The 16,798-nt window shown below is 48.4% G+C and overlaps 1 protein-coding gene across 4 annotated transcripts in view; it reads left to right on the top strand.

Moving 5' to 3' along the window:
- The first annotated feature begins 3,757 nt into the window (after positions 1-3,757).
- The window catches only part of TDRD7 (tudor domain containing 7), a 47,652-nt gene continuing 34,611 nt past the window's right edge, over positions 3,758-16,798 (top strand). For 2 of the 4 annotated variants that reach the window (XM_077171478.1, XM_077171476.1), the window contains exons 1-3: positions 3,758-3,975; positions 9,156-9,382; positions 16,560-16,701. In XM_077171478.1, coding sequence (XP_077027593.1) covers positions 9,176-9,382; positions 16,560-16,701 — 349 coding nt within the window. In that variant the 5' untranslated portion in view covers positions 3,758-3,975; positions 9,156-9,175. Of the gene's footprint in view, positions 4,095-7,718; positions 8,816-9,155; positions 9,383-16,559; positions 16,702-16,798 lie in introns of those variants that run through there. The other 2 variants (XM_077171477.1, XM_054652123.2) reach the window with 2 other exon arrangements.

The following is a 16,798-nucleotide window of genomic DNA, read 5'->3' as shown; positions in this document are numbered from 1 at the left end:
AGAAATGCCAACCTCAGCACATTTCAGATGCCACCACACACACTTCACGCTCTCCCTTCCTCCACCCAACCTCACGATGGTCCAGCTCCGGGGCCACACAAGGAGGCACCGCATCAAGTCCTCTTCTGCACCCTTCCTTGGACTGTTTCACTTTATGCACACACAGCACTTCACTAACCCAACCGTACCTCTTGCTCTCTACGCTTAGATTCGCACACAGGTACACCCGTGTCCCTGCACCCAGGCAGACAGCACGGCCAGTACACCTCTTCACACACACATGGCTCCTGAACCCTGCCATGTCTGCCCTTGCTGCTCCAGCGGGTTTCACTGACCGATCCTGCAACAATCCCTCAGCAGCAGCTGCCCTCACAGCTGCCCTCTGCTCAACACAGGCTCTGCCTAGGAGGAGCAGCACACACTGAACCTGCACATCTCCACACAGCAGTGGGCAAATCTACACTGGGCACTTGCATCCTTCTCTTATCCTTTCAGAGACTTTGCAGCTGCGGCACCGAGCTTCAAAGAATCAGGAGATGTGACTGCCACCTGCCAGAAAAAGACTCAGGAATTCTCCACCTATTGGACCAACTCGTTGTGGAGATGTCATGCACCACAGAAATGCAGAAGTCTCATCTTGGATTTAAAACTTTGATGTTAAAAGCATTCAAAGTCCTCTTCTCCTATGTCTGCCTGTCCATCACCCTATCCTGAGGTTGTCAGGGGTTCTTATGGTTGCCGCAGCATCAAAGAAAATGAGGAGACTAGACCTGCACTGTCACTCACAGCAGTTTTGGATACCTGGCTGACAGATGCAGGTTTTAGTCCTGTGCCATCTAACAATCCATAACCACAGTACACTTGGGGCACTGTGAGAAGAAGTTGCTCTCACAGCTGTGTCACGTGCCCTTCTCACAGCACAAAATTTCCATCAGACCTGTTACTGGTGGTGTATCTGATTACCAAGCTACATGAGGTCTTTGTTGTGTCTTCGTTTGGTCTAGAATTTTGTCTCAGTCCTGGACATGCAAGCCTGCAGGAGACTGTGTTCTGGGTGAATATGTCCATTCACCTGCTCAGACTGGCAGAGTGCCAACAGCAGCCTTTCCAAACCAAACCCTGCCTTAAACCTTTGTGCAATTGCTGGAAATTACACCACTTTTAATTTTTTTAATGTAACTTTGGTGAGGGATTTGCTTGCCTTTGCCCAGGAGGAAGGGAATTGAAGTTTCTCTTCAAATGATCCTGTTCCCCTGGCCTGTCTCTATGATCTAACATCTATGGATTCCAAGTAGCCAGAAGATACACAGGAGATAAACCATAACTATTAACGGACAATAATGAACATTACCACTTCAAGTGCAGTGGGAGATACCTGGGCTGGGAAAAGATTGTTAAGAGAAACAAAGAATGAAGATGCAATTAACATCAAAGGTGATCAATAGCCAGTAGGAAATTGAATACTAAGAATTGCGTAATTTAAGACTAATGAATGTGAATTTCTTTGGGGTTTAATGTATAAATATGTGAAAAGTCTATTGTACATCCTGGTCGGAAAAACATCCTGGGCAGAATAAAGTAATGCCATGATTCTCTAACCCTGAAAACACGTTGTTGAAGAGTTTCTGTTTTTCCCACAGTTTCTGTGACTCCATCTCATCACACTTCATGGCTGTACTTCTTTATGCTTCTTGCTTCTCAAGGCCTTCACACCTGCCCCCTATTTCCCTCACTACATCATTGGGTTGGCGCTGCAAATATCTCATTTGACTTAGAATAAGTGTGTCCAACAATTCTCTGTACAAAATTATGGCTACATTAGACCAAGAGAAGGAAAAGTAAAAAAAAAAAAAGTAAGACCTGCTTTTCAAGGACAAGGATAGTGTTCTGGGCAGTGGCGTAGGTACTATTTACAAGGCCTCAGGAAGCTTGCTCCGTACAAACTCCTCTTGGCCTAAACCTTGTTTTATTTATTTTAGCTGTGACAGCTAGATTAAGCCCAATTAAGTAAAAATTGTCAAAAAACTATGAACAAAGAACCTTTAAAGAAAGTGCTTCAGCCCTAAGCTGGTTGCAGCACACATATCCCCTCTTAGCAGTTGAAGACAGTACAGTAACAATATGCATATTCTAGAAGCCACTTAGGAGATTCACAACTGTATTGTGATTCTGCAATATATGCTACAGTCTGCAAAATTTAATGTGCATGTTTACTGCAACCGCCATATCTCCCTACTAAATGGAAAGCCCTTGTAAATTAAAATAGCCTCAAGTGAGTAAACTTTGTATTAAACATTGGATCCTCAATGTGTGGATTTTCTAAAAATGCTTTGTCAGAGCATACTGGACTCTGGCAGCAAGCAGTCTCTGGAGGCCGTAGCAGTCACAGCAGAAGGTGGGAACCCCTTGCAGGCCCCTTGCTGAACTCCGTGAGGTTCAGCAGCTCCACCGCTGTCCTGGCATGTGCCCCTCTGTGGGGCCAGCCTCTGGCTTTGGCAGACCTCCACTATTTGGTGACCATGCAGCTTGGCCTGATGCTGCTTCCACTCTGGCACTCAGAAGTGACCATCTACAGAGAGAGGAATGCTGTTGCGGGCAACATGCAGGGTGGCAGGGTTCTTTGATAAAGGAGCGGCTGAGTAGCTCTCCATCACTAGTAACCCCTTGCATCACCTGTGTCCTTGGAATGCTGGACAGCACAGTGAAAGCTGAAGCTGTGGGTCTACAGCTTTCAAGAAGACAGTAGTGCCCAAAGTGCCTATGCAGATGCACACCACCTGGAAATTGGCAGCAACCTGGATATCGGCTCAGCAAGCACAGCCCTCCTGAGCAGGGCTGCAGCCCCATGGCAGTGCAGGCAGGCACCCACCAGCACCTCCTTGGTGGGACATGTACCTGTGGAGTGGCTTTTGTACAAGGTGACAAGAGAGAGCTCCACCTGTAGAACTAAATTCAGTGGCTTTGGGTACTCTGAAATTGAGGCATTAAAGTGAATTAATTAGAGATCTGCAGGAGTACTGCATACAGTTCTGGTGCCTCCAACCCAAGAAAGACATGGAACTATTGGAACAAATCCAGACAAGGTCCACAAAGGACCTGAAAGGACTGGAGCACTTTCCCTATGAAGACAGGCTCAGAAAGTTGGGGGCTGAAGAAAACAAAGTTGTGTGGAAACCTCATTGCAACCAGTATCTGAAGGGTTGTATGAGGAAGCCAAAAAGGCACTGTCAGGAACTGCAGCAGCAGGACAAGCATAATCAGGACATAAGACAGGAAATTTAGGTTAGGTATTAAGAGGAAATTGTTTGCTGTGAAGGCGGCGAGACATTGTGACAAACTGCCCAGAGAGGCTGTGAATGCCCCAACACTGGCAGCATTCAAGGCCAGGCTGGATAAGGCCTTGAGCAACGTGTTCCAGTGGGAGGTGTCCCTGCCCATGGCCGAAGGACTTGATCATTAAGGTCGTTTCTAACCCCTTAACATTCTATGTTCCTCTGCAGAAGAGAATTTGACGCTCTAACGGAGCTGTTATTCCTCAGCCGCTCCCTCTGGAAGGCGACTTTAGCTGCTGCCTTGTGACAGGACTGAGACTTCACCGGTTCCGTAAGAAGGCGGCAGGGCGGCCTGAGACGGCACGGGCGCGGCCGGATTCCAGCCCCGCCGAGCCCAGCTCGGGTCCCGCCCGGCTCCCGCGGCCGAGGGCACACGTGGCCCTTGCCGGGAGCGGCCCGGCACGGCGCTGCGCAGGCGCCCGGGGCCGGAGCGGGCGGGGCGGAGGCGGCGGTCGGGCCGTGCCGGTTGGGCGGCGGCGCGGGGAGCGACCGCGCAGCCCCTCAGTCCGCGGTCCCGCGCAGGGAGGCGGTGGCTCCGCCCGGCTCCGGTCCGGCCCGCGGCGGCGGCCCGAAGAGGCTGTGGCCGGTGCCTGAGAACCCCGGGTGGAGCAAGTGAAAAGGAAGGAGTGGAGCCCCGCCGGGCGTAAGTTCTCGCGGTCTGAGGGGAAAGGCAGCGCGGAGAGACGGGCGCTGCCAGCCAGCGGGAGGCTGTTCCTCCTCAGTGCTTGCGCGGTGACAGAGAAAGTGTCCCGTCTTCAGCGGGTTAGTGGATGCTTTCTGCCTTCGGAGACGCGTTCCCCGGGGGAGTGTTTGTACTCTGCGGAAAGCGAGGCTGTCAGGGAGTGCATCCCCTCCCTGCGGGAGAGCTGTCCGCATTTCCTCTTTTCCTTAGCCTGGCTAATGATCCGCAGCGCGGATCATCCGTTCTGAGCGTTCCGAAGGAAGTTTCGGTTCACGTGCTGGCAGCGGTGGTTTGAGCGATGTGCGTTGACTTAGTGATGGTGAGGCAGCTCGGGCTCCAGTTTCCAGTGAAGTGTCCTGCTGTCTGGAGGCAGTGAACCGCCGGGAAAATGTCAAAACTGCTGAATGACCTCATGTTAAAGCAGCTTAACTCAAAAACTATTTTTAAAAATGCTTCGGAAGCTACTCTGAGCTGTGTAGCTTTCTGTTAATGTATCGATGTTGTCACCATTACTGCCTTGCAAGTCTGTGTAATTGCTGACTATAGGAATGGGAAGATTGTAAGGTGTGGGTTGAGACTGGATTCAGTTTGACCTTTGTACCCTAGTACCTGTCACCTCGTTTAACTTGTCCTCGTGACTACTCCTCACAATACAGTTTAGGAGATGGACTTTATAATATGCTGTTTGCTATTTCTGATATATTTCAACTATTGCATTGGTATGCAACTAATATGTCTGATAGTGACATGATGTAATTCCCCCGTAATCCTCAGTTTCTTCTTTTAGTGAAGTTTTTCTTCCGAATCAACTTTTTAAACTGCCATTCCAGGTTATTTTATATTTTCTTCATCACTCCTTGATGTAGTGCATATACTGGTAATTTTATCTGAGTAGGAAAATAAACTCAGAAGGTTTAGGCAAGAGAATTTTCAAGAGCCATGTTAGCCAAATAAGAAATTGTGTCTACAATTTAAAAGAGACAGTAAGAAAAAAAGGCCCCAAAAATTTTCCTATTAGCTTTTCCATGTTTCCTGAATGAATGTGGCTTGAAAAACAGTTATAGACAGAAATTCATTTTTTGCTGCATTGTTCTCAATGCTTGAGTGTTTGGGATTTTTTTATATGATCAAGACTTTACATTACTTACAGGTTTCTGTGGCACATGATGTCATTTGACACTGAGCGAGTCCAAAGGAGATATGAACCTCGTGTGTCTTTTTTCTTCTGGCAGGTGGCAGCCACATCTCCTGATTCTTTGAAGCTCGGTGCCCCAGCTGCAAAGTCTCTGAAAGGATAAGAGAAGGATGCAAGTGCCCAGTGTAGATTTGCCCACTGCTGTGTGGAGATGTGCAGGTTCAGTGTGTGCTGCTCCTCCTAGGCAGAGCCTGTGTTGAGCAGAGGGCAGCTGTGAGGGCAGCTGCTGCTGCGGGATTGTTGCAGGATCGGTCAGTGAAACCCGCTGGAGCAGCAAGGGCAGACATGGCAGGGTTCAGGAGCCACGTGTGTGTGAAGAGGTGTACTGGCCGTGCTGTCTGCCTGGGTGCAGGGACACGGGTGTACCTGTGTGCGAATCTAAGCGTAGAGAGCAAGAGGTACGGTTGGGTTAGTGAAGTGCTGTGTGTGCATAAAGTGAAACAGTCCAAGGAAGGGTGCAGAAGAGGACTTGATGCGGTGCCTCCTTGTGTGGCCCCGGAGCTAGACTATCGTGAGGTTGGGTGGAGGAAGGGAGAGTGTGAAGTGTGTGTGGTGGCATCTGAAATGTGCTGAGGTTGGCATTTCTCTTCCTTTTGGAGTTGGTGTGTTGTTGCCCAGTTGGTGAGCTCCCCAGGAAGGGAAGCGGTGATGGGATAGGGTCTCTTTGGGGACAGCAGTGCAGGCTAGGCTTTCATGGGGCCCCTGGTGGCAGCGCTGCAGATGTGAGAGAGCCTTGTGCAGGTAGGTGGGCAGCAGTCACTGGCCTTGGTGTGCTGGAGGAGGGGCACTCTGGTGCTGTGTCTAGAGCTGGAGGGTCTTGAGGAGAGTGAGGTGGCCTTGTCCCACAGCACTGGCTGTGCTCATGTTGCACATGAGCTGCTGGGGGGCGAGGACGAGGCGTTTGAGGTGCAGCGGTGTGCTGTGCTCAGTGTTGGAGTGGAGCCCATGCGCAGCACACACTTGGAGAGCAGGGTTGTTGTGCGAGAGCTCCGTGGCTTTGGTGTGCGGCCGTGGCAGGGAGGTTCCCGTGGTGGCAGTGTCCCTGCGGTGAGCAAGCGCCTGGGAGGAGGAGGCCGAGCTGGGAGCACAGAGCCTGCCCTGCAGCACTTGTGCCTGGCGCTGCCCAAGGTCCCAAGGGCGTAGCTGGGTGTTCCTGGAGAAGCCCCAAGTGTGTGCAGGCCTGTGAGTTGGGAGGCTGGGAGGGCTTTAGGTAGCGCTGGCTCTGGCCTGGAAAGCGCCTCCCGCGCTGCCCAGACTTCCTGGGCCGGAGCCCTGGCTGGAAGGTTTCTGCCACCATTTTGTGTGAGGGAGATGCCATTTTGTTCAGTGTTGCAGCTCCTGCTTCCTTGTACCAGGAAGTACGCAGATATCAAAATATTTATATGCAGCTCATGCATAGGGTATGTAGATATTTAGAGTTGTCTGTATGAAGGAATGAATCAGTAGATTCATACTTAGATACTCTAATTATAGACATTTCTAGAGGTATATGAATGAGAGATTTGTAATGGTAAAATCATAAGCCTGAGGTAGGTAAAGCAGTCTTTCTTGAGAGCTGATGGAATGAATCTGTAGATGTGGATGAAATGCATTGCACAAGGATAAAAGGCAGGTTTGGGCCTTCCGCTTTGCGTGGCCGTAGAAAAAGCATTGAGCTGTTTGGGGAGCAGCCAGGAGGTGTCACAGAGCACTGGGACGTGCCCGAGGGCTGTGGAGCTGTGTGAGGTGGCTGCCAGGCAGGCCTCAGCAAGCACCGTGACACGTCCCCAGAACATGGATCGAGGTCTGTCCCTCGATCCAGGCTGAGAAGGCTCCATGCCTGGGCAGAGTGCAGTGGGATGGTCATGCAGTGCATATCCCTGGGGCAAGCTCTGGGCATGCCATGGCCCTACCAGACATGAGCAACATGGGCTGAAAAAACAGAAGGCCAGAACAAAATCCCTGTGTCAAAGGATCACATGCCTGGGGACTTAAGTTGTGTTTTCTCTCTGAAGAGTCTGTGGAGTCGAGGCATTGTGCACTTGTGGGTAAGACGTTGCATGCCCCAGATGCATGCTGTTTCCATGGTGGAGTGGAGACATGGGTGTTAGTGAAGGTGCTGGCTCAGGGGCACACGGAGCAGCTCCCGTCTCTCTAGAGGGACACCCCGCACTACAGAATGTGGGGTGCTGTGACAGAGGGTGGTGGTTCTGCCTTCTCTCACTTTCAGTGGAAGTTTTAGCTCTGCAGGTAGTAAGGTGTCATCATATCACAAAATATTGTGAACTGGATAAAATGACCCACAGGATCATCGAAATCCAACTCCTTGCTCTGCACAGGAAACTAAAGAAATCACACCATGTGCCTTGGACTATTGTCCAAGCGTTTTTTGGTCTCTGTCAGACCTGATGCTGTGACCACTTCTATTGGGAGCCTGTTCTAGTGCTCAATCACCCTCTGGGTGAAGAACCTTCTCCTGATATCCAGCCCAAACCTTCTGTGACACCACTTTGGCCATTCCCAAGCTCTGGGCATGCCATGGCCCTACCAGACATGAGCAACATGGGCTGAAAAAACAGAAGGCCAGAACAAAATCCCTGTGTCAAAGGATCACATGCCTGGGGACTTAAGTTGTGTTTTCTCTCTGAAGAGTCTGTGGAGTCGAGGCATTGTGCACTTGTGGGTAAGACGTTGCATGCCCCAGATGCATGCTGTTTCCATGGTGGAGTGGAGACATGGGTGTTAGTGAAGGTGCTGGCTCAGGGGCACACGGAGCAGCTCCCGTCTCTCTAGAGGGACACCCCGCACTACAGAATGTGGGGTGCTGTGACAGAGGGTGGTGGTTCTGCCTTCTCTCACTTTCAGTGGAAGTTTTAGCTCTGCAGGTAGTAAGGTGTCATCATATCACAAAATATTGTGAACTGGATAAAATGACCCACAGGATCATCGAAATCCAACTCCTTGCTCTGCACAGGAAACTAAAGAAATCACACCATGTGCCTTGGACTATTGTCCAAGCGTTTTTTGGTCTCTGTCAGACCTGATGCTGTGACCACTTCTATTGGGAGCCTGTTCTAGTGCTCAATCACCCTCTGGGTGAAGAACCTTCTCCTGATATCCAGCCCAAACCTTCTGTGACACCACTTTGGCCATTCCCATGGGCCCTGTCACTGGTCATAGGAGTGTAAAGATCAGTGTCTGCTGCTCCTCTTACCCTCACAAGGAAGTTGTAGACTGCAATGTGGTCTCTCCTCAGTCTTCTCTTCTCTAGACTGAACAGACCAAGTGACTTCAACCTGATATGGGTTCCCTTCACGGCCCTTCACCATGTTTGTTGCCCCCCTTTGGACACTCTTGACAGCTCAATGTCTTTCTTATACTGTGGTACCCAAAACTGCCCCCAGCACTCAAGGTGAGGCTGCCCCAGTGCAGAGCAGAGTGGGATAATCCTCTCCCTTGCCTGGCTGTGGTTGTGTGCCTGATGCACCGCAGGACATGAGTGGCCCTCCTGGATTCCAGGACACTACTGACTCATGTTCAGCTTCCCATTGGCAGGACCCCCAGGCCACTTTCCATGGTGCCTCTCTTTCCCCAGTTGTATGCACCTCCAGAATTGCCCTGTCCCAGGTACAGTATCTAGTACTTGTCTGTGGTGGGTCAGTTGCTTAGCAGCACCCGCCCCTCTTCTGTGCATGTGGCCTCTCATGATTGTCTGGCAGAGCCAACCTGTGCTGCCGCGCTCCTTTGTCAGCACTTTCTGACACTGTCATGCCCTGTGTGTTCCATACTACATTATGCTTGGCTTGCACTAGCATGGCCTTACCCAGAAGTATCACAGTCTCCAGAGATGAGGCACTGAGTTGCTGCATTCTGGTTTTTTTGGGGGAGGGAGCTTGAATAGTAAAATCCAGTGATTTTAGCCTGTGTATGTAAAAATGCTTTTTTTTCTCTTCTTTTTTTCTTTTAGAGACAGGGTTGTAGGTGAAGATGCAGGAGCCAGAACTTGTTGCAAAAGCCCTGCGAGCTGTTCTTCATGCCTTTAAAAATGGTGTACGTTTGTCAGAACTTCAGAACGAATACAGATCCCTGACCAATGAGTTCATTCCCTTCAGGCATCTAGGATATGACACACTGGAAGGCTACTTGGCAAGTATCCCAGGAGTGGTCAGAATGGAAGAGAACAAAATGGGAGAGGTAAGAATCACAATTGAGAATTACAGTTCAGAAATGGCTTTTGTGTTAGCAGAATGTTCCTGGTTCATAGTTTTGCCTCCTTTTGTGCTGTGGATTTCTGTAGCATGCCTATGGTGCACTGATTCTGGGAGAGGTGGTAGCTGTGACATAAGATACTAAGTGCTCCTTATTTTCCTGCCTCTGCATTCCAGACCCAAGGTTGTGTATTCAGAAGGTGTAAAGTTGCAGGGCTTTTTCCTGGAAATGTGAATTCTGTGTGGAAAGATCACTTGTGTGACTGTGGAGATCTAGCCCCTTTCTCAGCATTTCTGACTTTAGAGGAGATACTAGTGGCTTGTCCTGGGACCTTAAAGAAGGTTAACTTGTGTGTGTTAATCATCTCTTCTCAGTGGGGTTTAGCATCATTTTTGTCCCTGCAGTAAAACTCTTTGGTGCTGTTGCTTATAAGCCTGACAGTGCTTGCTTTGGACTTAGGATTCTTGTTTGTTACGGATTGCAGTGCAACGGGACTACAAATATGTGCTGAGGTGACAAAGAGCTCATGTAAGTGAGGTGCCTTGCTACAATATTTGCAAGTGCCTCACCATTTGGCAAGCATGCAAGGGATAAAGGGTCGTCACACAGATCAAGGAGAAGCAGATCTTAGCAGAGGATTGGTGTGGTAGAAGAGTTGTCCCTTACTCCTTGCTCTTGTTGCACTAGCCTGTGTCTCCTGGTGGCTGCCACCTTGGAAGCAGCTTGCCAGGACCACAAACCTCCTTGCCCAATAGTCTGGACTTCTGGTTTGAAGTCAGAATGTGTTCTCTTGGTAGCTGGTGTAGCTGTGTGACTCGCAGATGATCTGTGTGGCAAGCTTGAAGCCTCTCCCTTGTTGGAGTATGGTTCTGGGTTCCTGAAGTCTTTGTAGCCTGAGGCAGAGCAAAAAGCTAGTGGATGTTTGGCACAGTGTGTGGCTGTCATAGCAGGTCTGAAGAGACAGGACTTAAGGCTGAGATTCCTTGTTTGCTTAGTTGGATTGGGATGGCATCTGTGAACTCAGAACTAGTTCTCCCTCATTAGCTGTCTGGTGAGAATACAGTGAGAGGTATCCTGAGTTTTGTCCTAATACCTGGAAATGTGGCTGTTTTAAAGCAACAGGTTCCCTTTCTGCATTTTTACATCAGAATTTGCCCTTTTACAGCGGACAAGCAAGTTTGGGATTCTTTTTCTCCAAAGCCTGCCTCAGCTGCAGCTACGTTAGTAACAGGATTGCAGGTACCTCAGGTCTGGGAACATTTGTGATCCTGCAATTAAATGCTTCCTCGTGGTGGTTCTGGCAGATAGCCATCTGTTTCTAACTAGGGCCTTGCAGGGTGTAATCTGGTATCCTCCCATTCCCTTGAGAGCCTTGTTTATCCACTAATGCGATGTGTGCTGAGAGCCTTGTGAACTCTTGGATAGCACTAGGGGCAGTGAATTCTTTGCGGCAGCTGTTACAAGAGAGTGAAATGTGGCTTTAGGACGTGAAAAAGGAGAAAGTCAGGGGTCTTGAGGTACTTGAGGAGGACTCACTCTGGTTCAGAAGTGCCAACTGTGCTCTGCATGATTGAAACAGCTGAGAGGAAGTGCTTTGTTAAACACCTGGGAGGTGGAAAAGGTGCAAAGACTGAGCCCATGTTGCTGTTTGATGACACTCCTGTTGCCAGTGTCCACAGTGTGGACATAGCAGACATTAAGCAGAGAGTGGCAAGCATGACTATGCACTGATGTGGGCTACTAAGCTGCCTGGGACTGCTCCCCTGTGCTTTCTTGTTACTTGAGCTCCATTATAGGCTGATATGATACTGTAGCTCAGAGTCCACACAAGGCCTCTACAAGAGCATGCAGTCAGCCATGGCTGACTCTCTTCATGGCTCTGGAGTACTCTGACCTCCAAAATGTCTGTCAAGACCCTTGCCTCTTCTTTTAATCCCCTTACGGACACTGGGGCAGGGCAGCCAAGACATGCACATCCAAGGGTCTGCTAGCAGCTAGTGATCTTGGCTGCAGTCTAGACAGACTTAAAAAGACCTTCCTTACTGCTAGGTCAGCTGTCCAAGACGTAGCTGTCCAAGAAATGCATTCAAAAAGGAATAGTATAAAGTAGGCAGTAAATAATACAAATAGATCTCGAAGTGCCACGTGTTACATGCTGCCTTAAGTGTTTGTGGGAGGTGAATATTAGCTAGGTAACTGAGGTTCAACAAACGTTATCTTGGGAAGGCAATGATATAAACTGTGCTTTGTTCCTCTTGATACTGAACACTAATTTAGCTGTCTTGAATGTGGGAAAGATTAAATCTGATGACTTTTTCTTTATGCAGTAGCTATGTCCTCCAATTTCCACAGAAGATAAGAATTAAGTTCAGCATACAGAAAGCACTGCAAGGGGACTCATTGAAATGCTTGCACCTCCAACAGGTGGTTGCATCATTTCAAGGAACCCTACTTTGCTTTACCTCATATTCATTTATGACAGGTGTGTTGTTGCACTTTCGTCTAAGAAAACTTTGCTTGACTTCTGCTTGAATAATTAAGCCCCTTCAAAAGGAGAAATTTGAAGACTGCTTTGCTCTGCTCATCCCTTTTTACATCTGAATTCATTTTAATTCAAAGCATTTTGTTAAGCTTTATCCCTGTGAAACAAGGGAAGGAAATGCAAAAAAAAAATTATTTAGAACATTAGTGACAGGAAAAACCTGAAATGTACCAGAGATGTGAAAATACTCATTTATAAAACTCTGATAAACTGTATAGGGACAAAAATCCTTTTATATTGAGACTTTGGTCAAGTGATCAATCGAAGTGATCAACAAAGGTCAAGTGATCCATCTCATGCATCCATTCCTGTTAGCTAGGAGTTTGAGGAAAGCTTTCATACTCTTTTCTGGAAGTGAGCACAAATGGGAGCCTCTCTGAAGAGCCAGTATATGACTGTCCACAGCTTGGGCTACAACCAGAAGAAACTGGAGATCTTTGTGTTGTTCAGGGCTGTGATCTCATTTAAGGTCACGGAGAGTTGTTGCAACAGGTCACATAACCAGCATGCTGCTGTGGGTTGACACTGGCTGCTGAGGAGTTACGGGCTGCAGTGGTGGACACGAGGAGTTCCTGTGAGATATTCCCAGTTTGGGAGCAGTGGGGATGCCAGGAGCACTGTCTTGGGGCAGATGATGAGACAGGAAGAGCTTATGAGTAGTGGACAGACCAGTGTATGGCAACGTGGTGGCTATCTGATACAAATATCTTACGTGTGAAGAAGTGGCAGACAAAGCAGATGATGCCTTCTTTTGACAACCACTGGGGGATTTGGGCCACTGCCATACCTGCTATAGGGACAGGACATCCAAGTGTGAACAATCCAGGATGTTTCTGGGGTCTGCTGCTCCCAACATCCTGACACATGCAATGAATCAATGAAGAGAGGTGCTCTGCTGGACACAGTCCTTGAAAACAAGGAACAATTGCCCATGTAAAGGCTTGGAAGAGCCCTGTCTGTGGCTAGATGGTGTCTGTGACCCTGAAAGGAGGGAAACAAAGCCAAAAGTAGAATCAACAATGCAGGACTTTGGGAGAGCAGATGTTGGCCTGTTCAGGAATCTGCTTAGAAGACTCATGGAATACAGTCCTGAAGAGAATGATCCAGGAGAGATAGTGAGCTTACAAGAATTGTCTCCTCCAGTTTCAAGAATGGTACATTCCGATAGTTGTGGGGAAAAAGCAAAGGGGGCAGGAGCACTGTCAGAACTGAGCCATAAATGCAAGCATGCATGAGGTGGGAGCAGGGAGAAGGAGCCTGGAAGGATGATACAGATGCTGCCTAAACAAGCCTACATGGACCTAAACAGGACTGTGTTTACTATTCATTATTTGAAGACCAAGATTAAGTGCCGTCCCCTTGAGAACAGCTCCCAGAGCACTGCCAGGTCTGAGTAAATGCTTCCAAAAAAAGTCCTTAAAATAGCTGGTTAAGTGTACAGGCAATCGGAGGAAACAAGGACAGGGATACAGGGACAACAGAAAAGAAGAAAGAAGGTACAGCAAATTAAGACCTTCAGCCTTTTGCTGTGTTTCACTTCACTAAAGCCTTATGAAGTCCATGGTCAAACTGTTGAGCACAGATTGTTGCACAGATCTGTGAAAGGGTGAAGAGTGAGGAATTTCAGGTTCACCTTTCACAAAGATGGGTTATGACTCAGGTACAGGATGGTGTATGACAAAGTCTCTCTCTTAAGCAAGGTTGGAGAAGGTACACGTGATTGAAGAAGGAGTGCCTAACTTAAATCTACCATTACAAGCATGCACACAGGAGGTAGAAGCAGAACTGGGTGAGCTGGAAGGGGTATAGAGATACTATGGAAATAGGCAGAGGAGAATGCAGGGCAAGGAAGTCCTAATCTTGTTGGGGGAGGATTAAGATAGGGGGCATTTGGAAAAACTGAATGTGCATAAGTCCATGAGTTTATTGCAGTGCACCCACAGGTGTCAGTTACCTTGGAAAGGTCATGGAAATTTGTGGGAGGTTCTTGAGGACTGAAAGAAAGCACCACCCTTCACTGGGAAGGGTGGGATGGGAAGATCAGCCTGACATTGAACTGTTGGAAAGTTGTTGAGCATCTAATCCTGGAAAGCTGTTTCAGCCACTTGAAAGACAAGAAGGCAAGTCAGTATGGATTTACAAAGTGAAAATCATATGTTACAAATAAATACCCTTCAAATTGAGATGATTGGTTGAGTGGAGACCATTGGATGTGGTTTAACTGAATTTTGGTAGGGCTTGTAGTATCCTCTTCTGTAACAGTGGCACAAAACCCACTTGGTAGACCACTTAAAAGTGATGTGCCCTGGGAATAGATGCTCAAGAACTGCTGTCTAACGTGTTCATGAATGACCTAGGTGATGGGACAGAGATCATCCTCAGCAAGTCTGTAGATGACAGGAGAGACTGATAGAGCAAATGAATGTGCTTGTTGTTCAGAGGGATTTCAAGAAGCTGGAGAAATGGAGCACCAGGAACCCTATGAAGTTCAGTATAGGGAAATGCCAAGTCCTGCACCTGGGGAAGAAAAACCCCATATTCTTGTATAGTTTTGGGGTTGACCAACTGAAAAGTAGCTTGGCAGACAAATGCCCTGGAGTTCTGGTGGGTGCAGAGTTCACAGTGGGCAGGGTGCCATTTGTAGCAAGGGAGACCAACAGCATACTTGGATTCATTAAGAAGAGTTGCCAGCACTCTAATGGGGGTGATAATTCCCCTCTGCTCAGCAACAGTGAAACCACATCCTTTTCTAAGCTTCCCAGAACAAGACTGGCATGGCCACACTGAAGCAAGTTCATGGAATGATTGTGAAGATTACGAAGGGGCTGGAACGTAACGTCTCTGATGCAGGACTCAGCGGGGATTGTTTGTGCTGGAAAAGAGAAAGCTCAGGGAAATCTTATCCTTATGTCTGTTAAAGGGAGTAGAAAAACCATGGAGCCAGACTCCATCTCCAGTTCTCATTGGTATTCAGTGAACAGACAAGAGACAGCGATAGCAGAGTGAAATAAAAGCAGTCCTATGTAAACATTAAACAGCCCACCTTTTTTACAGTGAGGCTGGCTAAACAGTAGAAGAAGTTTTCCAGAGTGGTTGAGAGTTCTTCGTCCTTGAAGATACTTCACCACCTGACTAACTAGGTCTAACTGATGCTGCTTTGAGCAAAGATGTTATATGACATGGACTGTAGAAATGTTTTCCAGTCTTAATTTTTCTGTGATTCCTGGCATTTAATCACTACAGTGGTGATACTGCTGGATTGCTGTTTTTATCAGTGCTGACTGTGCAGCAGGTACACTGTCTGATCTGTAAGTAGGAGTTCCTGGGGTAGGAGAGCTCTCCCTCAGAAGGAGAGGCCTTCCTGGCAGTGGCTCTGTGTTGAGCCAGCCCAGCAAAGGTGCTGGGTTTGCCAAAGAGGAGGGGGAAGAATGAACTGGAGAGCACTGCTGGAGGGGTTGCCCTGGCTTCTAGTGTCATCATCCATTGCCCTTATTTTCCTGGGCTGTGTGGGTCACCCTAGAACAAGAAGAGAGATCCCTGGACCAAGCTGTTGCTTGCTGCTTAGCAATCTCTTGCTTTTGTTGTTTTTCTGCTTTGATTGTCCTGTCTTAATTGTGAGAAAAGATCCTTTTTGAAGCTGCTGTTTGGTAAATTTCAGAGGTGCTGGTGAAATCCCTGAGTTTCTCTTGTGCTGCTCCTGTGCAAAATGGTCATCTCTGATGGTCCTTGGGGGCCATGGCTAGCAAGGTAGCAGTGCTGACCCCATGGCACTGTTGAGAAAGGGGCCCTTTTATAACCTCCACCACCACCACAGAACATGACTGAGACCCCAGACTTACATTTTAACTTAGTGCTTTTGGGGTAACTGCCTGTGTCTGTATGGAGTCCTGGAGGAGTACTCACCCAGCTGCCTTTGCAGCAGTTGAATGACCCAAAAGTTTGGGCTTTCATCTTCTTTTCAGGCAAAGTGCATGCTAGGCACATGGTTTGGTGTCTTGCCAAGGCAAAGTTCCTATATCCATCCACGGGATGGCCTGTGGTGATTGGATGTTGAGGCAAGGGGCCATGAAGTTGAGCAGGGAGATACCTATGGGCTTGTTCAAGGTTGGGCTGTTGTTGGGGGCCAGCCCAGTGCCTGTGAATGGTGCAGCCAGGATAGTTGTGCAGTTTCTTCAGTAAGTGGGGCAAATGCAACCCTGCTCCACAGGGTTAGCATAGTGCCAGAGCCTCTAGTGAGCCTTGCCAGAAGGAATAAGAACAGGCTGCAGCCCCATGGCTTCCCAGAGTTATAAAGCAAGATGGTGGGCCTGTGGGATGGGAGTTAGAAACCAGGCTGTTTCTCAGAGGGGCCCAATGTAATGTGTAAGGGTGATGCAGAGGCTCTGGCTGTCTGGTTTGCTGATTTCTGAGGTTCACTGAGATTTCTTCTGGGCTTTCACAAAAGGAGAGTGAGATCTCCAAGATCCATGTCTGCTGCTGAAGCCTTTCCTGAACTGCCTGCTGGCCTGCATGATTCAACAGTTACAGGCTTGGAAAGGGATACAAATGATTCTGAGGGCTGTGAATGAGCATGGGTCTCACTGACTGCTTTTTCCCCTGTCCTCTTCCTGCTCCAACAAGGTAATTTGCCATGCTGTTAGTTGCAATGAAACTGTACGAGTTGCTCAACTGGTGGCCCGACAGAGGAGTTCCAAGAAGAAAACAGTCCGGCAGGTGAACTGTCAGATGAGGCTGAAGAACACATCACCAGTCAGTTTATCAGGTAAGCCATAGGCAGCTCTAGAGGGCCTGCCTTTATGAAAGAACTGTGCAACTGCTGCACAAAAGTCTTGGCTGTGAGGGTGTGTCACCTATGGCCA

The sequence above is a fragment of the Agelaius phoeniceus genome, chromosome Z, assembly GCF_051311805.1.
Source record: "Agelaius phoeniceus isolate bAgePho1 chromosome Z, bAgePho1.hap1, whole genome shotgun sequence".
Taxonomy (NCBI): domain Eukaryota; kingdom Metazoa; phylum Chordata; class Aves; order Passeriformes; family Icteridae; genus Agelaius; species Agelaius phoeniceus.
Note: the sequence above shows the minus strand (reverse complement) of the source record. Positions and strands in the feature narration are given on the sequence as shown.